The 25,624-nt window shown below is 35.0% G+C and overlaps 1 protein-coding gene across 2 annotated transcripts in view; it reads left to right on the top strand.

Moving 5' to 3' along the window:
- Positions 1–25,624, top strand: part of LOC125074229 (LIM and SH3 domain protein Lasp) — a 37,835-nt gene that overhangs the window by 10,369 nt on the left and 1,842 nt on the right. Inside the window, exons 2-6 of one of the 2 annotated variants that reach the window (XM_047685503.1) lie at positions 13,438–13,532; positions 20,070–20,202; positions 20,763–20,898; positions 22,665–23,018; positions 25,073–25,206. In XM_047685503.1, coding sequence (XP_047541459.1) covers positions 13,438–13,532; positions 20,070–20,202; positions 20,763–20,898; positions 22,665–23,018; positions 25,073–25,206 — 852 coding nt within the window. The remainder of the gene's footprint in view (positions 1–13,437; positions 13,533–20,069; positions 20,203–20,762; positions 20,899–22,664; positions 23,019–25,072; positions 25,207–25,624) is intronic. The other variant, XM_047685504.1, reaches the window with a different exon arrangement.

Here is a 25,624-nt window from a genome sequence, read left to right as displayed (position 1 = left end):
CTAAACAAAGACTGGATGAGAATAGCTCAAGACAGAAAAAAATGGAGTGAGATGGACGAGGCCTATTCTCGTCGAGAGGTCCTTAGTTAAAATTAGATTAAAAAAGAGCTATTATTACTAAGACATTAAAGAGGCTTAAATAAAAATGTATAGTTTCTACTATAAATATAATTATATATTAGAATGGATTATATTGTAACCAGCAATTAAATTAAAAATTGGTTATCTGGTTTTTAATTTAATTAACGACCTTCATAAATTCTAGTTAAATAAAATATTGCAAAACAAATACATATGTATACTAGCAATTCGACCCGGCTTAACCTTTTATATTGAAGAATAAACATAAAAAATAACAAGAAAGAAACATGAAATTTTGAGCTTTTATTTACTTTAATATTCATGTATTATAAATATAAATCTTTTTTTTGAATCACTCTTGATTGACGAAAACCGCATTGAAATCCGTTGCGTAGTTTAAAAGATCTAAGCGTACAGACGGTGAGATGCGACTTTGTTTTACACTATATATATACACAAATTTTAAAGTTTTGTTGATTAACTAATATTATAAATTAGTTTTTTATCTCCTCCTGTCTTATGTTTAAGGATATTACGAAAATATTTATCGTTAAACAGGAAATTATAAATAGTAATTTAATTTTTTTTCGAAAGTCTTCTAATTAAATGATTGTATATAAATCGTCTAACGGAAACCGTAACGAAAGCGTCTTTCCGCCTCATTTCCGATCTAATATTGATAACGTTATGTTCTCAATATTGGAAATTATTTTGCCTAAAGTATTTTAAATTAAATTTTAGCTCCATACATAATCGATAGAGATGTTAGTCAGCAGGGTTCAATCTCTCAATGTTAGGTTAAGTATTCCACTGTTTGGCATAGATTTTTTGTGTACAACTCAAGAAGCTGCGTTTGGCTGATTTCCATCGTATTTGAGGAGATAGCTTGGAGCATATTCCAGTGTTGCTTTAATAAGGATTGGTTGCAAATCGGGTCTCGAAAACTTTGAGGTTTATAAATTAGCCTCTAGACCACGAAGCAGTTCACGAATTTTATATTATAAAGATGCTTTTATGTAACTAAATTGAGATCGAATTAGATTTCTTTTACAATGAGGAGAATTGCTTAGATTTTATAACGGTAGCTAAGAGTTTGTAAACTGGTACCTCAGTTTCATGCTTCAATTCATTCGTTCACCGAAAGTTACAATTAAGGTTTAATTTAGACATAACTGTGATCGCCATGGGGTTATAGTTTTTTTGTTTTTCCAAAAACATTGATTTTTTTAATGACTTAGATTGGCGGACAAGCAAATAGGCCATCTGTTGGTGAGTGGTCCCTATCGCCCGTAGGCAATAGTGCTGTAAGAAATATTAACCATTCCTTACTTCGCCAATGACACCAATCTTGGAAACTGACATGTTATCCCTTGTGCCTGTAATTACACTGGTTCACCCATCCTTCAAACCGGAACACACGGTAGAATATCTGATGAGTACCCACTCAAGTGATAGTTTCCCTAATAAACTTGTACAAACACGAGAAGTAAGGTTACGCTTATAACACCAAATGGGGCAAGATATTCGTTTCTTTTATACAATTCCTCATTGCCCAAAATGAATTTATATAACGTTATAAAATATGAACAGTAAGGGTATAAGTGTTTGGTCTAGGCTTTGGGTATAAAATGTCACTTCGACGCAACTGTCACTGGTCCATGACAGCCGTTCTAATGACAAGGTTTTTAGGGCGGAACAGTTTCTTCATACTGCACGATGCAGTTCTGTGACAATCTAATTGTGACATAGAGGAATTTTAAATAGATATAATGCGTTTTAATATTTCCTCCTTCTTGCTATAGTTGGGAAATAGATAAATACTAAATAATCCTATTACAGGGAATAAAGTTAAATGAAAGGGGAACTCGACTGTCTTACTTCCGGAAACATTAGGTAATTCATTTTCGTACTAATTATTTTGTTTCCAAATATAGGTGATTTCGTACGTACAAAACGTACCAACTAAAATCGTACTTGTTAAAGCAAGTACTATTAAATATATCCAACTAAGCAGCTGCTTCTTTCATATTGACTTTCTGATGAATATAAAACTGAAGATTCGAATGAATTTCTAAAATACTTGTATCATCATTGTCAATCAATAAACTGTTGAAACTTGTGAAGATTCGCGTGGTAATGAGATTCATTATGAAGTAGCAAGGTGCCCGCATTTTGAAAGTCTTATTCGATTTTAAATCCAAAAAGTAATAACGTAATTAACTCCAAAAATTGTATTAGATTATTTTGATGATTTATCTTTTGGGTATGTACTGTTTTTCTCCGAACCCGTCAGTGATAAGAACGCGTTAAACCATTTCTTTTCATATTTTTGTTTTATAATAAAGTATTATTTTGACGAGTACAAATTTAACTTTTCACATATTCATCTGAGCCAACTAAACAATAAAATCCACTGATTTTATTAAAACTGCTGTAAGAAATTCTGTAAGAAGAAACTGAAATTCACACCAAAACACGAACGTGACGTGTCGGTATGTGATACGCGACATCAACTATAATAATTATAAAATTTATCACATACACGTATCAAAATGGCGTATCACGGAAAAGTCGACTGTCAACATTTGAGGAGTGAGATATTAAGTGAATCGCACTGTAGCAAACTCGATGTAAAGTCGACATAATTTGTCTTTGTCTAATTTTCATTTGTCACCCATATTTTCGCCTTTGAAAATCGTATTTTAAATATACAAGTAAGACTTAACTAAGCACAAGTCTTAGTATTCAATGAATGATCCAAAGATCAACGATCACGCGTGTGCACTTAAAAAAACTCACGCCCGACCTTGAACGGAAACAATGGAGTCGATTACCATTGATTAATACCGCAACAAACGGTTAATGTAGGTTGGGGTTAAATTTTATCTGTTAATAACATTTCCAGTTGCAAAAGGTATATTGTTAGATATAGTGACACTTGTAATAGAGATCATTTTATGTTAAACTAGCGCCCCTGGTTCGCGCGAGTTCTATGCTGATACTAAATGTACTACAGAATGTCTTACAACGTTAACAGTTTTTCAGTCATTAGACAATATAAACCGCTATGTCACAGCGTTTTAAATCTGTAATATCTTCGAAAATATTCATTTAAATTACATGCTGTATAGGGCCATATTGATCTATATTAAATGCACAATGTATTTAAGGTATTTAATTGGATACGGATTAATTCTGTATTGCTTGAAATCGCTTCGAAAATAAACCATTATTTCTCGTAAAAAGTAATTGATAAAAAATGGATTTTGTGGGTTGTCCCTAAGAGATAGACATACAGTATCGCAAATATTTTTTAAATGCATTTATAAGGTGTTCAATACTGTAGGACATTATTTTGATCTATCTCGTAGGGTTCAGCCAGCGTTTGCAATGTTTGTTTACATCACTTTAGAAACCTCTAAAATTAATTATCAGTGTTTCTCTACTATATTGTGCATGTATTATACATATAAACCTCCCTTGAATCAATCTATCTATTAAAAAAACCGCATCAAAATCTGTTGTATAATTTTAAAGATCTAAGCATTCACAGGGACAGACAGCGGTAAGCGACTTTGTTTTATATATTTGTAATAACTAGTAAAACCCGTTAGATGTCGTCCTGACTTTGTATGTGTGGAGTCTTTGTGACCGATTTCGGCCACGCCGGCCTTTCTCAAAGGAGGCTAGATATTGCGGGGGTCGTATTATAATGCACACGCTATACCGATACTAAAAGGTGTAATTTTTTTTTATGATATCGGTAGGTTGACGAGCTAATGGGCCACTTGATGCTAAGTGGACAATGGCGTTGTAAAAAATATTAACCATTCCTTACATCACCAATGCGCCACCAACCTTGGGAACTAAGATGCTATGTCCCTTGTGCCTGTAGTTACACTGGCTCACTCATCCTTCAAACCGGAACACAACAATACTGAATACTGCTATTGGGTGGTAGAATATCTGATGAGTGGATGGTACCTACCCAGGCGGGTTTACACAAAACCCGACCACCAAGTCAAAGTATTAATGTCTTCATAATTTTTCATAAAAATACCCAATCACCGATTTTATTGGCCCGACCGAGGATTTCAAACGGACCAATGAGGTAGAGTTTAGTGAAACGATACAACTCCTTCAATCTATAATAATACAAAAAGAGCGAAAGTAACTATGTCTGATTGTCTGTCTGTTAGGCTTTCAAAGCTAAACCGCTGAACCGATAAAAATAAATAAAAATATACTTTATTCAAGTAGGCTTTTACAAGCACTTTTGAATCGTCATTTAACAAAACGGTACTAAGTGAAGTTACCACTGAATCGGAATGCAGATTCTGCAGAGAAGAACCGGCAAGAAACTCAGTGGTTACTCTTTTTTCAACATTTAAAAATACAATCTCATGTTAGTTAAATACAATTATATATCCATACATCCTGTCTGGAAGTCAACAAGTATTAGCTCCACGCTTTTTTATCATTTATATAATGTAATCTTGTATTGAATAATATGCCTTCTTCACCAATGTATTTTTACACATTAATTGAATTTGGTATTGAATTTCACGAAAGGACATAAGATACTCTTACATACCTGAAACATTCGCCGCCCCTAAAACGCTGGCGAAATCTAGTTTTAATATAATTGTTACCAATGAAATCTCACTTAAACATTGTACAGACGGAAACAGCGTTTCTATAAACGTATACGTCAGTGTTTAGGCGAATGGAGGAGATTTTTCTTATAAAAATAAAACCAGTCTTGCGTAACGTAAATACGTAAACGTTCCGTTGCGTAGAAATTAACTGTGAAAGTGTACAACACATAATTGGTAGACGGTTTTTAAACATATCTCCTCATAAATACTAATCCGACGCGAATACTTCGATGAAGATATTTTGTGCTGTATTTTTTTTTTCTATATGGCATCTGATAATTTTCCTCTTAATGATAAGTATACACTGCCCATAGACCAATGTCTAATCATAATTTCTTATATAAAGTCCCTTGTGCCTGTAGTTATACTGGATCACTCGCTAATCAAGCTCTCGACCAATGATATCGCGTCAATTAGCTGTCAAACGTTGTAAATTTGGCTTTTATCCTCTCATGGATGGAATGGGATATACATACTTATGTCATGTAATCAAAGAAAGACGTCGGCAATCATTTCGACTCGAATCAAATGCATTTATCTTACTCAGTACTTAGTATTGTTGTGGCACAAGGAATATAATATCCTTGTTATAATTTGCTGTCTAATGTTGTATATTTAGCTTTTTTCCTGTTATGATTAGAATAGAGTATAAAAAAAGATTTTACACTTTAGTTTTTTATTGCGTTTTTGCCTAATTATGTAGTTCTGGAGTATCTTCAAATTATATTTATTTTGTTTAATAAATATAATTTGAAGATACTTTCACGTTCACTTGGTGGTAGGGCTTTGTGCAAGCCCGTCTGGGTAGGTACCACCTACTCATCAGATATTCTACCGCCAAATAACAGTACTCTGTATTGTTGTGTTCCGGCTAGAAGGGTGATAAGCCAGTGTAATCACAGGCACAAGGGACATAACATCTTAGTTCCCGAGGTTGGTGGCGCATAGGTGATGTAAGGAATGGTTAATATTTCTTACAGCGCCTTTGTCTATGGGCGGTGGTGACCACTTACCATCAGGTGGCCCATATGCTCGTCCGCCAACCAATGCCATAAAAAAAAAAATATGGGTATGCTTGCAAATGGACCAGATGATTTGTAAGTGATCATCGCCATCCACAGACAATACATTGGTACTCTAAGAACTATTAACAACCCTGTACGATATTATGTCCCTTGTGCTGGTTACACTGGCCCATTCGACCCTTCAAACGAGAACGTAAAAAAAATATTTTCTCCCACATACATTTAAGTTTATTTCACTTAATAATAAAACCAAGTGTGGGTCCTATAACATGGAAGTTGGAAATACTTATCACATTTTCCTTATTTTTAAATAGGTACTTAAATTAATATTTACCCTGACATGTGTATATTATACATACCTTATTTAGAAGAGTTGTTGGACTGTGAGTAAACAATGTAACTTGGGAGATGACGTCGGACAGAGAAGTATGGAAGAAGACATGCTGCGCTGAACCCAAATATAATTGGGATTAGCAGGGAGTAGCCTATCGGTCGAAATTCTTACGTACTTATAAAATGTATCTTATAGCCTCTCTTTTACTCAATTGGTTTTTATGTAGGTACTAATATTATTAATGCTAAAGTAATTATTTCTGTCCGTCTATTATACTTTCAAGTTTAAGCCGTTGAATCAACTGTCATTTAATTTGGTACGAAACAAGCTTGAACCCCAATGACGGAACTTTTTTATTTGAAATAAAAATTTATACGGGCCACCTGATGGTAAGTGGCCACCACCGCCCATAGATAATGGCGCTGTAAGAAATATTAACCATTCCTTACTTCGCCAATAACCTTGGGAACTGAGAAGTTATGTCCCTTGTGCCTGTACTCCGTGTGAGCTTCTTACCAAAATTAATAATGTTTGTTTCCAATTCATAATAATATAGGCTCATATTTAATTACTTACAGAGTATGTATCATTAAGTACATTTGAAATAGACCTAAGCCCTTATTTCGTCGGACGCTTGCCCCCTATTGATTAGATAAATCAATTTGGCGGCCCGGCGGGAATCCCCGGTCATTTTTCACTGTTCAATTTGTGACCCACTAGCAACTAGGGAATAGATGTTCACAGGGGATAGGGAAAATGAAGTTTTGTCGTACTTTATATACATTTATATGTGTAATAGAAATACTTGTTTGTTTTATGTACTAATATATATTTTTATATATTTTTTTAAGTTTAGCAATTCAAATGTAATACTTAATCAAAGAAATCAATTAGACATATAATATCTGTGCTACAATTATGACCTTGTTATAGCTTGTGGAAAACATAAGGAAACCAATGCAACAAAACTTATCAGTGCAGAGTGATAGAATAAGACCCTAATCCATCTCCTGAACATGCATCTTTGTTCACCAGGGAGACACTTATGATCCTTATCTATTATATCTTATTTATATATATATAATTATAAATTTAGCTGTTGTTTACCTAATTAAACAAAGAATTATTTTTATGTCATCCTTTACTTGGAGCACGTACAATTGGGCGAATTCTACTAATAAATTCTAACGGATACGATGTATTCCCGATTTTATTCCTCACCAAAGTATACCTCAGCTGAATCGTAACTGGTCAATTCCACTAATTTATAAGTTACTGTTACCGATACTATTGCGTTTGTAATTTGTTACTGTTATTTATTTCAAATATCACCCGCATCACCTAGATGTCCGAAAATCCACAACAGTGCGATTTTTAAGACATTTTCTGCCTCGCACAACCACTCTGTGGAAACAACTTTCGCCGGTACTCATTCCTTAAAGGCCGGCAACGCACCTGCAAGTCCCCCGGTGTTTCAGATGTCCATGAGCAGTGGTAATCACTTTTCAGGTGAGCCTCCTGTTCGTTTGCCCGAACAAAAACCCGAACGTTTCGGATAAACACCCTATAGGACAATTTGAGAAAAGGAATAAAGAGTGCACCTGTGTCTGCGTTCATACTCCTACACTATAATTACTTCTAAGTAATTAATTATTGGCGATGCCTGCGGATATATATGTACATAGATGTCCTATGCAGCCCCGGATTTACGATTATTACGAACCGGACCAGTAACATGACAGTGGCGCCCCGTCTCGCCAGAGTTTGATATAAATTCCTTAAAAAATCTTACAAATATAAATTTGTACTCTTTATCATCTATTATCTGATAACTGTGTAAAATTATATATGTATTGACAATTTAACCATATAATCAAATGATATTTATTTTACGTTATATCTCGACTGAGCTTGTTTTTGGACGAGAGGGGATTCCCCTCATTTCACCCTCTTCACTTGTTCGAAATTCAACTTAGGATACGTCTATAAACCGTACAAGGCGATTCTAAAAAGCAATTTATGTTAACGAATGTTAAAACTCCATCAGATGGTGACAACAATCAGCTGCGCTGCAGCTGCTCGGTGAACATTTCGGAATGAATCATTAGGATGTGTTCAAAAACTAACTAGGCGGTTTAAAAATCAAGTTAATAATAATAATTGATAGATCAACGTGTTTTTTTCCATGATGATTTTTTGGGCATAATGCCCCAGTTTGACAACAACATCCCCCCCCATTATTCGGGACTGGTTCCATGTATCAACTAGTATTTTTTGTATTTTTATATTCTCTAAGTAAAATATTAATTAATTAATTCTTGTAATTGTTTTGACGTTTATCTTTATTGGGGTCAACTGAGTTATTTGTGTCAAATGTGTTATAATTAACATGGTTGTTATAAAATAATTATCAATTCAATGTCAAAGTAAGAACGCGGTGTTTATTAATTCGCAAGACGAACGTTTATTTAAAATACAGTTCGTTTTAAATTGTAGGGTTAATGGTTGACTACAGATACAGACGAAAGACACAAGAAACATTGTTTTTTAGTTACCAAGGGTGGTGGCGCATCGTCTATGGGTTCAGTGTTCGCTTGCCATGTGGTCCATTTTCCAGTCAACTTTGCCATCGGTAGTAAATAAAATATAATTTTTTTTCAATGACCTTTTTTTCGGTGATATCTTTCTTGGACAATAGTCCAAGAAAGATATCACCAATCAAGAATATAATAAAGATATCATCAATCAAGTGATTACCAAAATTATGTAACGTTAAAATATTTGTTTAGAACTTTATAGTGAACAAAAGAATCGAGATGGTCCAAAGATGACATGTTGCTCCTAACCGAAGGTGCCGAGTTCGAATCCGCGAAAGGCAACGAGTGTTAGAAGTTTATTTTTCATGTGCATAAATTTCGTGTTAGCTGTCCGTTTCTACTTCATATGAGCAAAGTTCACCCCACCCATTTTAAGACAATTGATTTTGAATTTCCAAAAAGAATTTCTTAGTCAGCGTCAACTTGGCATAAGGATATGCTAAATTTAGCGTCAGCACTTCAAATTTGAAGTTATTCGGACGTATAGTTTCGAAGATCTCGTTTAGAGTGATACTTCACCAACATATATATATATTAAATTAATATAGTGCTTGGTGGTGGAGGAAAACATCGTTAGATAACCTGCACATAAAGCACATAGCAGGGATAGTAAAAATATGTGATGTGGTGTAAAAACGCAGATGCCTAGAAAGTAGACTGCACTGTGACCCGGTTAATGCACAGATGGCGTCTGAGGTCGACGTAGAGCCGATACCACTCACAAATAAACATAGGTTTAATCTACAGTTTGATTTATTGATATGAAATTCGTAGCTGGGTTGTAGCAAGAACTGTTGTATGTTTTACATCTATTATTTCCTTGAGTTACGCTATTCCAAGCAATTTGAAACGTCATATTTATATAAACTTTATAAGATTAATTGATCGTAAAGCGGCGGGTGTTCACACGTTTGGAATGTAGCACTTAATATTGATTTGTCATTAGTTTCTTTTCTGTTTCGTTGATATAGGCTAGTAGCTTGCAAATTCCGATTACTTCGGTTCAAACCCCAGGTCGGGATGATTAAAGTTATTGGGGGTTTCCATCAAAAAGATTCAGTAGTAGCACGGAGTCTAGAAGTGCTCCTGTGCCTCGATAAGCGCGTTAAACCGTCGGTCATATGACGGAACTCTTTCCAATCGTTTCGGATTTGCAATCCTTCGACTTCAAGGTTGAAAAGATTTTATGTAACTACCGAATGAAATATTACTCGCATTTAGTATTTCATATAAATTGCACTAACTTTAAGTTAACTGGAGTTTAATTAGAATATATGTAATATCTTTGATTGATTATTTAATATGATATGTGTATCCGGCCTCTTGTTATGAAAAAATATTTAATCTCATACTTATAAATACGCTCTTAGGCACGCGCTTAAGAGGATCGCTAATGCGTTGATAAGATTAGATGCTCTTTACGAAATCAAATTATGAACGTTTCATGATTATATATGACGTCATAATGAACTGAGACGCGAATTATGAGATTGGGCGTGGGTGTGTGAAATCAGTCGTTCTATAAAATCGTTGACATTTATGAAAAGTTCCACAATGTGCACCAGAAATAGAAACAAGCCTTTATTAAATCCGTACAGTGGGCTATTACGGTTAGAGCGTGCAGCATTGATAAACCTTGCAGTCGATGGACCTATGCAGTAGCAAAATACTCCATTATACTGATTTAAACTTTTTTGATTTGATATCAATCCGCAACAAATATTTGATATTTTTTTATGGCATTGGTTGGTGTACGACCGTATGAGTTGGTACCTGATGGTAAGTGGTCAACCACCGCCCATAGACAAAGGCGCTGTAAGAAATATTAACCACTCCTTACATCACCTATGCGCCACCAACCTAGGGAACTAACATGTTATGTCTCTTGTGCCTGTGATTACACTGGCTCACTCAGCCTTTAAACCGGAACACAACAATACAGTGTACTGTTATTTGGCGGTAGAATATCTGATGAGTGGGTGGTACCTACCCAGACGGGCTTGCACAAAGCCTTACCACCAAGTAAGTATTTAGTCTACTATGTAGTTAAGACAGTATGCGTACTTACTAGCTCGAAAGCGGGGCCCTTTCACAGGTAGCGCGAACTAAAGGTAAAACCCTTACACACCTACGTTAAAGTAGAAAGGCTCATATTAAAATATGTTTTTAAGAATATTATCAAAAATTGATATTTACTATTGCCAGACCATTTCAGTGGGCCATTACTTCCGCCAGACGTTGTAGAAAATGTTTAAAAATGAGGCAAACTACGTTATTGTGTTCTAAAATGGCGTATGTCTGGGGACTCTGGGATCTTACCCTATAGCCGTTTTTAATTGTAATTTGTATATTTTTTAAGATTCGAAATGCTAATGCTTAAAATTCGAACGAAAGTTTACAAATATCCGAGAATTTCTTATTTTGGATGTATAAATTGGATTGTATATGTCTGATTATGTAATTTCATTGGAAAAAATGAGTAACGTGAGTTTCTTGCCTGTTCTTTGAGGTAGAATAGATTTATGTACAATGTTAGTTTAAATTGAATAAATTACATAATGTATTGCTATATATGTTTCTTAATTTAATTTTCAAAAATAGTAATTCTCAAACGATGAAACCATCGCTCATGTTTAAGGGAAAACGGCACGTACTAATCTATTTCTGTAACCTGACTCACGGTTTGTTGTTTCACGATATGCGGTACAGGAAAAATATAGTAAGCGAAACTTTAATAAGGTGGCCACTCGTCAGTAGTTTCCCGGATTTGTCTAAGTTTAGAAGATGTCTGTATAGTGAAGCTAAACTGCTCGGTTTATTGACAAAAATATCAGTAAATGTCTGTAGACATTTCCCCCACGAGAAGTGGGACGGTATGTATGTCTCGTGCCGGTGCCTAAGACCCCTAGTGCGCCTCAGACACCGAGATACTCACTAAAAAACCAGCGAGACTGTCTCCGTCTCTTCGGCGGGCGCCACGGGATCGCTTTCGCGTGCTACGCTGACGCTTAGTGTACTGTCCTAGCTCAGTGGTAAATGTCGATTAGCGATGTGAAAGTCACGTGTTCAGTCCTCATCCCTTGGATTATTGTCGTGTCCTCCCATAAACTGGCTAGGTTACTTAAATAATAAATCAAAATGGCAGTAATAATATATTATAAAATAAAATGATATATATATTTTTATGTATAAAGTAGTGGTGGGAATGATGGTCACCACCACCCATAGAGAACGGTAGTATAAAATATATTAACCAGCAATTGTATCGCCAATGCTCCAGCAACCTTGGGAGATAAGATTTTATGTAGCTGTTTTGAAATACACGTAATTCTATGTAAATTAAATGTAATTCAATCAAAATATTCTTTATTTAAGAAGGTCCATAAAATAACTTTTGAACCATCATGTTAGAGCATTGAATTAAATGTAAAATTACCGTATCGGAATGTAGATTCTATAGAGAAGAACCGGTCATTTGTATACTTACAGTCAACGAATAATAACTCCAAGTTTTTTTTTATCTATATAGATAATAATCTTTTATGGATGGATTTTGACTATTTGGAAAAGATTTAAATTTATTAATCGACTAAGTTAAATAAAAACTAATATTTTAACGTATATTAATTTCGCGAAGCCAGAAAATCGGCGTTTAAACATTCTCGAACCCGATGTACGAACAACTTAATTACAATACGAAATCCAAAATCCCAACAAATCGAAGGTTTCACCATAACGGGCGGCTGTAATCAATTCTACAATTCTCCCATTTATGGTGCGATACGGTGCGCCGGCGCATTGCCTAATTGCTATATTGTTAGCGCCTGCGAACTGGACCAGTGGGCTATTTACGAAAATAATTATCTTTAATACAATCTGCCTTATGTTTATACAATAATAAGGTCACGAAACTGTGTATATATACATATAATAAATAAGTCGTTCGAAAAGTTTGTTCGTAAATTTAGAGAAGCTAAAAAAAATTTTGAGTTTTTTTGTTTAATGTTGTTGTTCTTTTGCTTAGTCTGTTAAACCTAAATGAAAATGTACAAATCAATTGAAATACTTTTATTCAATACGGAAGCATTACACTTAGTATTGATCGTCAAATTAAATACAAGAATCTCAAACAATTTGTGATTGTGTAAATATATTCTATATTTAGAGAGCCGAGATAGTCCAGTGGTTAGAACGCGTGCATATTAGATGATTTCGGATTCTAACCCAGGCATGCACCACTGAATTCGTGCTCGTCCACGGAGCAGCGTGGTGGAATATGCTCCAAAAACTTCTCCTTAAAGGCCTTATCTCAGCAGTGGGAAATTTACAGGCTGCTAATGTAATGTAAAAAAATCAATGTTTAATTATAACTAAAAAAAATGGCCACTAGGCGATCGTTTCATTCCCAAGGTGTGCTGTCAACCATGAACTCACTAATCGTATTACTAATTCTGTAACACTACAAAATAACTAAATCAAACGAGCCAACTTTATTATCTCGGTGTGCGTGACGGCTACGCTTGTCACTCGTCAAACGTCATGTTACATTACTAATGTGTGTACTTAGTGGCCAACCGTTGGCCATTATTCTTTCGATGCGTTCTCAGCTTTCACAATCTTTCTAGACTTATAATGATACTGTCTACAAAAATAAAACCATAATATATATTGCGGCTTTCCCGCTACTTTTCATAATGTACTAAAAGTAAAAGGAAATAATGTTTATTTATTTTTTGGCACAGGTCTGGCACAAAGGTTGTTTCAAATGCCAAGAATGCGGGATGACACTCAACATGAGGACGTACAAGGGCTACGGAAAGCTGCCGTACTGCGAAGCGTAAGTTTTTCTCATCTTTTTGTTGAATTTGAAGACAAACTGCTATATTATGTTATTTTCATTTACCTTAGAGGTAGGCAACTGAGCCAATGTAGTCACAACTACCCATAGACATTTGTACTGTAAGAAATATAACCATAATGATATTGTCAATGTTATATGTACATTTTTTACTACACCTTTTAAAGTATTCCCTATGAATACAACGAATCTATTGTGCCATGAATTGTCGAGGAATCGCTGACTCTGATATTACAATATATTAGTTTCGGGAACTGAGGTCCACTACCAGAGTTGCTAATGTAAAAACCCTAGATTTAGAAAATACTGTAAATAAATTGTGTATGAGTTTCTTGGGTGTAAATAAATTATTAAAATTATTAATTTGCCCCCACATAACTACTAAAATATTATTTCCATATGCCTGTACACTAATAATAATTACACTGGCTGGCAGTTTGGTGGAGTATATAATGAGTGGGTGGTATCTATCCAAATGGCAAACACAAAGCTCTACCACCAATTGACATACAATGTTATAGTGATAATGTTGATTGATGTATTTTATTAATATAATATTTATAGCTTACTTTAATATCTCCTCGAGCTGCTGATCCCAAAGTTATTATCTATACTATTTACATCATCAAACTATTGACGATATGGGCTAAAAGTATATACGTGGTAATTTTGTCGACGAATCATTGTCAACCATTAGATTTTCAAGCGATGGTAGTCGTAGTACGAATGGATAGAGTGAAGAATGAGTACATAAGAGGAAGTTTGAAAGTGGCACCGGTAACCGAGAAGCTATCTGGAAACCGGCTGTCATGGTATGGGCATGTTATGCGGTGGAATGAGGACCATGTTGTGAGAAAGGTTTTGAGAATGGATGTGGATGGATATAGAGGTAGGGGACGACCAAAGAAACGATGGATGGATTGTGTGAAAGACGGTTTGGTTAGAAATAATGTTACTTGTGAGATGACGTCCGACAGAGAAGTATGGAAGAAGAAGTCCTGCTGCGCCGAACCCGAGTAAAATTGAGATAAGGGCAGGAGGATGATGATGATGATGATGGTAGTGGTAGTAGCAGTAACCTTTACAAATGATAGAGTGTTGGGAAACTGAGTTTTCGATATGACTGTCAAGATTTCATTGTTACCACTATTAATCTGCAACTAAAATGGGAGGGCAGCTTCATTTTAAACGAAGGTATTCATTTTTGGACCAAATTTTGATAAAATTCTGTATATTTTAGCACGAAATGTGTGTTTGCCTGTCAGTATATAATACTAGCCAATACAGGTGCACTCTCGTAATCTGATGGGGCGGCAAATCGGATATGACCGGAAAGAGTTCAAGCTCAGGACCTTCGGCTTTACGTTTTTTATAGGCACGGGTGTAGACGCTTCCAACTTCCAACTTAGTGACACCAAATAATAATTTATCGTTTCGACTAGGGCTTCGTCTCCAACGTAATCAACCAAGAAGGTAGTTAAAAGCATATAAGTTTGTATATGTTTGGTTGTAAAGGTTCTGTATTAATAGGTACTCTCACGCAATTGCTTCAACCTTTCATTTGCACTCAAATTTGACCTTCAAAATTGCCAAGCGTGGCCAAACAAACAATTCGATTGGGTGTTAAATTCGAAATTTAAAGTTCAACGTTTGTTTTATGCTTGTTAACTGGCACACGCAATACAATAGTTTCCGTTATTGTCAGCCTGTCTACATCATTACACAAGTCTATTAAAAGGACATGACTTATCGCGTGCATTCAATCATATATTTAGGTAATCGATCAAGTAATCTATTAAACGTTTAAAGTTACGCTCGATCGGGCACAGCTTGCGTTGTTAATTTTAGTATCGATTTCAATATTTTGTTTTGTTAACTGTATGCTGGGTTTTGTAATTTTGATGTGGGTACTGACTGATTCTTTAGAACTCTTAGTTGAGCCATTTTCTACACTAATATTAAAAATAGGTAACGCTGTCTGTCTGTTGCCCTTTACGGTTAAATCGCTGAATCGATTTTGATGTAATTTAAAAACTTAGCTTATAACGCGAGCGAAGCCGCTGATGGTAACTGTCTTAGTATATTGGGCTTGGAGTGTGGTATGTTTGTATTTTACTTATTTTTATTGGCAGCGATCACGCTACCCCGTACTCACATCGTAATAATTGCTTTTGAGGTATTACTGACGTTTCTATTTTGCGAATCAATTCCAAAATCAAACCAAGCGTGGAGCTTTTGTTTGGAGTCTTTGATAATAGACCAAGGGTTAGGTCCTAATTGTTCTTGATTCATAGCTGCTTGGAGTGCATGAAATTAATACCGAGAAAAAGTAAAAAAAAATTTTGGTAAATAACCAAAATATTACCCTTCTTGGTTAAGATCATAGGCAAAACTTATAAAATTAGAAAATAAAATTGCATAATCATTTTGACTATCTGCAAATTAGCTGAATAGTCTCATAGATTATACAAATCATGCCTCCGTATCATAATTATTATTAAAGGTCAATGCCTCACTTTTGCTTATAAACGATCCACGCTTTCAATGCAATTAAGGTTATTACGGAATAAAATATACTTCTTTAAGTGTAAAAATAATCTTTTAACTTTATTAATGTTGATGTAAAAACTATAGAATTTTAATCATAAAATATCTATCTATATTTTTTTATCTAGGTAATGCAAAAAGATAACGTCGTGGTTCCCTACGATCAACATTCCTTGTTAAGATGTAACAAATATAACAATGGAACTATTTTGTCTTTTCATAATACAAAGTTCTCAAGTGTAATTTAATATTTCTTAAATGTATTCTTTATCTACTTTAAAACAAATGTACTTACTGTTTTCCCCCTTAAAAAATATATCAGCTCAACATGCTCTTCGAACATATTCGTCTAAAGCATCCATTACAAATTTTCTTACTTAAATGGGCGCTCTCTCTTGCAATAGCAACACGCTTTTGCATAATTTCCTTCATCTTTTTTCCTTCTTTCCGTCCCACTAAGATGAAGGAGTAGTCACATCTTGGAGCCTGTCTGATATAGGTTGGCGGACGAGCAAATGGACCACCTGATGATGTAAGTCACCATCACCCATAGATAATGGCGCTGTAAGAAATATTAACCATTCTTTTCATCGCCAATTCGCCACCAACCTTGGAAACTGAGATGTCATGTCTCTTGTGCCTGTAGTTATACTGTCTCACTCACCCTTCAAACCGGAACACAACAATACAGTGATTTGGCTGTAGAATATTTGAGGAGTGGGTGGTACCTACCCAGGCGGACTTGCACAAAGCTCTACCACCAAGGTACACATACATCACATATTCTAACGCCAAACAATAATACATTCTGAGGGTGTGTGAGCCAATGTACAATGGACATAACTTCTTAGTCCCAAAGTTGGTAAGGGATGGACTTGTAAGGTTGTCCACCTGCCTATTTTATATTTAAAAAAAATGTCCTTTTATTTATTTTTGGCTTTATTTTATATTATATCACAGATATAAATTATGTTGTCATGATGTACGGTCCAAAGTTTATGGCGCATGTAATGGATAGTGTGATCATTCAGTAACGCTCCGTCCATACCAAATGATTTAGACGGAGAAAGTGAATTCCCTATAAAGCTGTACAATCGCGGTCACAACACGCTCATCCGGTAATGGTTGGCCTGCCAGACACATGCAGGTTTCCTCGCGATATTTTCCTTCAGTGAAAATCAAAACATAATATTTTATAAAGACTCTTAGAGGATAAAAGTAGAGGTACCGACGGCTTAGAGTTTGGATTCTACGAACGAGATACAGTAAACTCAGTAGGTACTTTTTGTCTCGAATGATATTCTTATAATCAAATATGTTTTCGTTACAATATAAGAAGACGTGTATTTATTTTTAAAACGTAATAATTTGTCAAGTTATACACTTGAACAACTTATAACAGTATTTTTTCCATTTCAATAAATAACAGACTCGTATCCTTAACAACTAGGCGCGATATTAATTCTAAATAAATATAAGTAAATTAAATCAAAATATACTTTATTCGAGTAGGATCATGAAAGCACTTTGAATCATGCTACAGTATTTAGCTTACATTAAATGTAAAGCTACAGTCACAATCACAGTGGTGCCAGATTTAAATTGTCGTTTAAGTTCGACGTATGCTACCTACTGGGTCATATCGTCTCGTAGCATAGTCCTTAAACTATTAAACTCAAACTCAAATTCCTTTATTCGATATAGAAGCATTACACTCAAATTAAACACTACCACCGGTTCGGAAAAGAAAACACCCTGGCCTGAGAAGAACCGGCGAAAGAAACTCAGCGGGTCTCTTTTTTTTTTTGTTGTCTATTTTATTATTTACACAATTTAATATGAATAGAAATAGCCAGGAGGCGATCGTTTTATTTCCAATGTGTGGTATCAATCATAAATTCACTAATTGTATCAACTTTCGCACACAAGCGTTCCAGAACATTTTTTTGTAAATTTGGCAACAGAGGAATTTTAAACATAATTCATTTTATATTCATAATAAGTGCACAAATAATTGCGCTTAGTAACAATCACATGTATGCAATAAAAATGAAAGCGGTGACCAATAAAAACTCTTACACAATCCGACATCCGTTGTCAATGTCTTAACCTATCTGAGTTACGCGATTTTAAACCATATCAATTTATGTATTGAGTTCATAATCCTAATCCTCCAAATCGTACCGAATGATTCTATTTCAACGAGCGATACGAATTTGAACCTTATATTTTGGTTATAAAGTCTCAAAAATTTAATTCGATTATAACATAATTTGCTATTCCAAAATAGGTCTTATACAGAGGAAGTACGGTTCATTAGTTACAATAGAAATTATACTTGAGCATTGAAATTACCGAATAAAATCGGTCATTTCAAATTGTCAAATCATTATCGTCAAAGTTCGTACGAAAATGTTCTTTATTGCAGTGTGATTAAAGTCGAATTTCATTTGGCGCGTTTTACAAAATTGATTGTTATGCATAGTACATACAAACGTATGTCATTAATGTTCTGTTTCCGTACGATTATGGCACATTATGTCATGACTTTGTCTTTGTTTTATGTGGGTCATGTTTGTTCCGGTAGTGAAACTTTGTTTACTATTTGTTTTATTAATAACTTTTTCTATTATTAATATAGGTATTTTTGATTTGTATCCATTGATGTAGCTTGGGGGGGAACTGGTGACTGTTTGCCGTGATTGCAAGTAACGCTCTCTTATGTCGTTTATATTTAATTAAAAATTGTTTCAAACCCTTATCCCTTGTTTTTTTTTTTTTTAATATTTTGGAAGGTATAATGGTCAGTGGGTTAAATTTTGTCACACACACCCACACACCCAAAGTCCTCCCAGCGGAAACAAATTTAAATAAATAGAATATTATTAGATCAAATTTTTATAAATCGTATATCAACAATGTGTATTCAGCTTTATTTTAATTTGAACTTTCTTTAAGAATGCTCTCATTCGTTTCCCCTTCAACTGTGATCACTATAGACGCAGTTAGAATGTGTTTCTTTGTTATGCTACTGCTACATCTGCGTCATAACCTACAATGTCGCGTTAATAATATTACTAAGTAGACTCGGCGAACGGTGTTTATTTGCTAACGACTAATAGTATCAGCCATTAGACTTTATCTTGGCCGGCGGTGTTTTAGAAACATCAAAGGATTATAGCGCGTTAAATTACGCATAAGGTTTATTGGCAATATTAAAGCGATATCACTTTGAGCACAGTATACCAGTACAACGGTTTTACGTTCACTGTGCTCGACTAACCCACTACCTGCTCAACGAAGAAATATCTTTTGTCGTAGTATGTTAATGTACAGAGAGTTTAAACATGATTTATCGAACAGTTCGATAGTACATATACGTCTAAAACAATTCTTAGCTGCGAAAGAAATTTACTATATTTATAGTATTTATTATAAAACAGTCAAAAAGCTGCAGATCTTTGAATCATAAGTTCGAACCTCGAGTCGGAAAGCCCCAATAAACTGTTGTTGGGGTTTTCGCTCATGACATTCTTAGTAACGACACGACCACGACCACGACCGAGCACGACCAGACTAGTGGTTGTTTTTACGCGCCAAATTTCGATCTGCTTCCACAATAGCCTTTAATTCTTAATTTTTCGCTTTGGTCTCCGGCCGTTCACGGGGTTGGTTCTGAAGGTTGAAATTTCCAGAAACCAAAAAAGTAACTCAAATGTATCAGCAAAATGAACCAAACCAAACCTTATCTTAATCTTAACCAAAGAGAAGATATTTCAGATCAAAGTGGTCAGTACGACAAAACGCTAATTTCATATGTAAGGACCTAATATAATACATTTATATTATATTTTATTATATATATATGTATATATATATTAGTAAAGAATAGCCGAGAACTTAATTTTCTAGCCGAAAAAAAAGGTTTTTTCTAATCACGTTGTTAAATCACGGTATGTTAACTTACAGACACGTGCCAAAAGCGAAGCACACAACGATGGCAGAAACGCCGGAACTGAAGCGGATAGCTGAGAACACAAAATTACAGAGCAACGTCAAGTACCACGCCGACTTCGAGAAGAGTAAGGGGAAGTTCACACAGGTAACAATTACTTGAACGACTATTAAAAATATAGATATATGATTTTTTCCAACCATAACAGGACAAAACCCAAATAAACAACATTTGAAATCAAATTGACGCGATGTCATTGGAGCTTGAATAATCATTAAAAAAAATATTTACTATGTGATGTTTGACGAGTAAAATACGCGGCGAGTTCTTGCAGAACAGAACGTACATTTAATTATCAGCAAGAAGATGAGATAAGATAGATGACATATAACCTAAATTGTGCTTAAAAATGTAAATTTTAAATTGGAAAATGTATCATTTTTGGTTCATGAAGTGACTAATTGAAATTCTGTCATATATGTGTATGCCTATTTAATCGACTTGCTTTAGAGCAGTGTAGTGAAAAAAAGCAGACCCTTTTCTTTAAAAGAAGAGAAGGTTTTTGCCCAGCTGTGGGGCTTTAATGTCTCTAATAATGACAAAAAGTTTATGGCAAAGATGACTTATTTCCATATTTAAGTCAAGTCTTCCATATATAATACTTTACACGCTCTCTTGCTCATATCCGTCAAATTTCCTTGCTTCAGGTAGCAGATGATCCAGAAACCCTCAGAATCAAGGCGAACACAAAAATAATAAGCAATGTCGCGTACCACGGGGATTTGGAGAAAAAGGCACAGATGGAGAAACAGAGGCAGATAAACGAGAACGGAGAAATCGTTGGTAAGTCCACGAAACATACACAAGTCGCTTGGTTATGGTTTTTTATATGTTGTAATTTCACTTCGTGGTTGCCAGTACACATTATATCACCACAATGTTGCCAAAACTCAAAATGAATAAAAGAAAAATACATTCCAAATTTCAAAATCACATGTACAATTAGCACAGCTAAAGAAATCCCTTGGCATTTATGTTGCACATGTGCAATTCCGTCGAACATGCAACATGTCGACGTGATGTGACACTTTAAATATATGGCAACTGTTTTTTCTCGTGTGTTAATTAATTAATTAATTGTTGTGACACAGACTCTCATCATTTTTGCACAATTCCATTGTGTTCTTGGTCGTGGGACTCACCGCCATTGAATATGACTAATGGCTAATATTGAATCATTGTTTTGTGTTGATCATCTAATGTCTGACCAAGAAATATTACAACGCAATAATGCCGTGATTATTATATTTAGCTGGAGTTCTTGTGACGTTGATCGTAGACCTCTTTGTTCTAATGGCTAGCTTATAAAACTACAGGCCCCGATGTTATGGCTTTAAATTCCGTGTCAGGGCAATGAGAATTTTCTGATTTTTTGGGCATAGAGGTTGGAAATTGTCAGACAATTTCCAGATTTTCAAAACAATGCTACCGTTTATAGGTGCTGTTTAAATCATAGAGGTAATTAGATAGAATCATAAAGGTTATAACCATGCTCAATAGATGGATCTCATTAAAAATACCATTTTTTGTTTTTAAGATAAGAATATTTTAACCGTGATGATTAGAATAGAGTACTTTCGTTTGTGAAAAATAAATAATGAAATATGTTAAACTTAAAATATGTAAAGTAGAAATATACTTAAATATTCTAATTTTTAAATCATAAAAGCGCATTATTGTTTTATTATATTAAAATAAAAAATCGTACTTTTTAGTCTATATATCACGTGACCTAAAACACGAGCCGCCATGGTGTGACGTCATATAGGCAAAAACTATCATTTCAATATCATCTGGTACTTTGATAAACAACTTTTCTGGAACTTTTTGGACAAATAGACACTACACACCACCAATAACGATTGTAGTTCATTATTTTCCTAAAAAACAACAAATATTTATAACTGTTAACGTTGAATGAGTGCCGGTCGTACGCAACTGTTGTTTTTACTAATATTACGTCACCAAAATATTAACAGCGTTTTTGCGGGACTAAAAAAGGCTTAAAATATAATTTAATGGCGAGAAAACGTGTTTATTTTGCCGAATGATATTCTTTTGTGGCTTTTTATTAGAAAAACTTAGTAGAACTTATAGTACTTTTTCAAACATAGTAGAATACCCTATTATGTTTCGTTGATTTCGGTCACATCGGCTATACTCATTCTGAAGGCAAGACAAGTGTTCTATCTATTTCCTGACCCTCATCTGATGTGACAGCATTACAACACTCTCGAAGAGAGTTTAGGTGTCGGACAAGGCAGCGTTACGTACTTATCTTGTTACGGAAGTAGGTAGTAAGTTAGTAATGCCTCTAATTCTAAACATTGGACTGCCGCTTAGATTTCTTGACACCAAATAACTTTTTAAAAGCCCGACCTAAAATTGGAACTCAGGACTTTGGGGTTGCGGCCTTATATGCTAGCCAAACTGACGATGTAGTCAAATTACTATATATTTATAGGTAATCAATATCTATACGCATTAAATATTTCTTGGTCAACATTGAGTGTTAATACATCATCCATTAACGTGTCTGCTTGCGCTAGACGTAGCCACCAACGATAACTACCACCAACAAATAGAAAATTACGCCACTGAAATGCTACCTCCGAACTTACCACCGCCGAATCTGCCACCGAAGAACCACTACCAGACACCCGTAGCGCAGTCTCATCGTCAATACCAACCGGAGTATCGCCAAGACGAATATTATTCGCAACCAAAATACGAGAACTACCCGCAAAATGCAAATCAGTATCACGGTAACCAGAATTACGGTAACCAGAAGATTGGTAGGATTCAAGATTATGATCCTCTAAGTGATGGTCCGAGACAGCCTCCGAACACGCAGAGGGCGTCCGCTACTTTGATTTATAACAGTTCCAACGAAGGGAAGCGAGGTACGTATTTAGGTATTGCCGTATTTTAAGTTGTAGAACAGTTGTAGTCTTTTTTTTTAAATTGATTTCTAGAAAGCCGATGACCAAATGGATGTTGTTATATTTTAATCATATTCGAATTTTGTAGTAATATTGATGTGAAAAAAGGAACGTAAAATTTTAATAAATATATGTAAGACTTTATATTGCGTATGATGATCTAGTAATTACGACGTGTTCGATATTAATTTGAGCTGTATTGTACATTGCCTTTGTCTTTTTGAAGAGGAAAGATTAAAAAAAATCCTTTTAAACCATTCGCATAATTTTGACAAAACATATGCAAAACGATTTACAACGTTAAATTTGCTTTGCCAAAGTTGTATAATGCTTTAATTCAATAATAAATGTTTTCAACAATTCAAAGCAAATTTTACAACAATTACCAATTACTATTATGTAGTCGATTTGGTCGTCTCGCTTTACTGGAAAAAATAACGTTATCACCCATATAGAGAATAGTCACATCAATAACCTGTCAAAATTGACACATCTCTAGACAGAGACAAAGTCTTCGCCAACACCTGTCTCCTTTTTCTACGACTGGACGCACGACTGCTTTCTCTTTCTCACACTTTTCGTATGTATTTACAAACGAATCTGTCACTCGATGCTCGATACTATCATGAAAGGGTGTAAACTTACTGTAAATATCAATTATTGTAGTCACTGACGCATTTCGTGATCGAGTTTCGACTTATTGCCGAAGAGCCGTACTGGATAGGGAACGCTTTGTCACATCGGAAGTTTGTTAAATGTTGCAATATATAAAATATACACTTATAAGTTTATTTATTTTTTAATGTTTTCCTGCCTTATTTGTTTGGTGTTGGTTTTTTTTTGTTTTGTTTATATTATATATGTTTATACGTATTCATACACATACATGGAGACGCACAGACAAGGTTAAGAACGTGTGAATCTTAACTGTTTGTGAAAACGGCAATGTTTTCAAGTGATTAATTTCTGTTTATAATACATTTCGTGCTCGTTAGCGAAAGAAAGCTTCAGGAAACCTGCTTGGGAATGAAATTCTGATACAAGAGTATGCACCAACCTGAATTGTAGCTGCTTGGTGTGATAAGCTCAAAACCCCTCCACATGACTTCCACAAGATGTGACTATCATACAAATATTGTAAATGCAAAAGTTTGTATGGATGGATGTTTGTTGCTCAATTCACACTAGGGTGGAAACTAGTAATTCATACACACAACTTTATCTCCACACATTCAATATTTTTTTTTTGTGTTTTCTGTATTATTCAAAATTTTTACTTCTACCTTCTTCCTCTTGTGTGTATATTTTACTTCAATGTTTGGATATTTTTCGCATTCAACTATAAACTCAAATTATGACTATGCTTTTCTAGAGCAGGTAAGTCATTTTTCAGGATTGAGTTATATAATTCCACTACGATTTACGTTTGTAAATTCTATCGAGTAGAACCAGGAAAAGAGTGAACAGTTATACTGTTTTTAATTATATACATTAGCAACTTCTAAATGTTCGTGAGGCAATACAGGCACAGGGACATAAAATCAATGGCGATGTTTTAAATGCCGCCTGTTTGGATGCCGTTCATTTGCCTTGCCAATATTTACAAAAAGTATAACTTGTACTTATTTATTAATAAATTAAATGTCTACGGTGGAACTTTGATGGCCCGGTGGTTAGACATTAATTTAAAACGATGATCCTGTTCACCCGGTAACCACCACAGAATTTTCATGAGCTGTTACATCAGGAAACATCGTGAGGAAACCTGCATGTGGTGAATGAGAATCTTTAACGTGTATCCACCAACCCGCACTGGAGCGCGTGGTGGTAAGCTAAAACCGCCTCAAAATGCAGAGGAGGCGTTGGCCCACTTGTGGTACATTACTTTAAAAATGCCATCTAAAAGACGTAACCTAGAGTTGAATGTACAATGATACTTAAAGAGACAATATCGGAACACACGTCTCCACCTTTACCGAGAAGTTAATTTTATTTGGTCTACGTATATGTGTCAGGTGCGCATCAAGTTCTGCAACAGCAACAGCAACAGCAGCAACAGCAGAGCAGCCGACACATCGGTCGCGTCACCGACCTCGACCCACTTGCCAACGAACAGCAGAACCATCGCGCTTCCAACCACCACAATCAGGTAAATTCCGACCAATCGCCGCTTACGTGAAAGGCTATCAAGATTATAAAAATCAATACTGGGAATAACATATTGGAGAACTCCTCGTTTGTCATGGTAGTAGTCCTAAAAGAGACTCTTCAACTGTCGAGCGGACAATAATATTCTATCACCAAACACCAAAATTAAGCTTTCATTCCGGTTTAAAGGGTGAGTGGTGTGACACCAACTGACGGCAAAGCTATATTAAATAAAAAAAAATAAACAGACGCGACTCTATAGGTCATGCCCTAACGGCTTTACGTGCTGTCGGAGCGATAATACTGCCAATAGTGTTATATACGTTAAAACTATTAGACCAATGAGCAGCTCAGTGTTGGAGTAAAAATAACCAATCAGTATTCGATCGTCAATCTGAAGTAATAATTAATAGTAAATA

The sequence above is a fragment of the Vanessa atalanta genome, chromosome 27 (assembly GCF_905147765.1).
Source record: "Vanessa atalanta chromosome 27, ilVanAtal1.2, whole genome shotgun sequence".
Taxonomy (NCBI): Eukaryota; Metazoa; Arthropoda; class Insecta; order Lepidoptera; family Nymphalidae; genus Vanessa; species Vanessa atalanta.
Note: the sequence above shows the minus strand (reverse complement) of the source record. Positions and strands in the feature narration are given on the sequence as shown.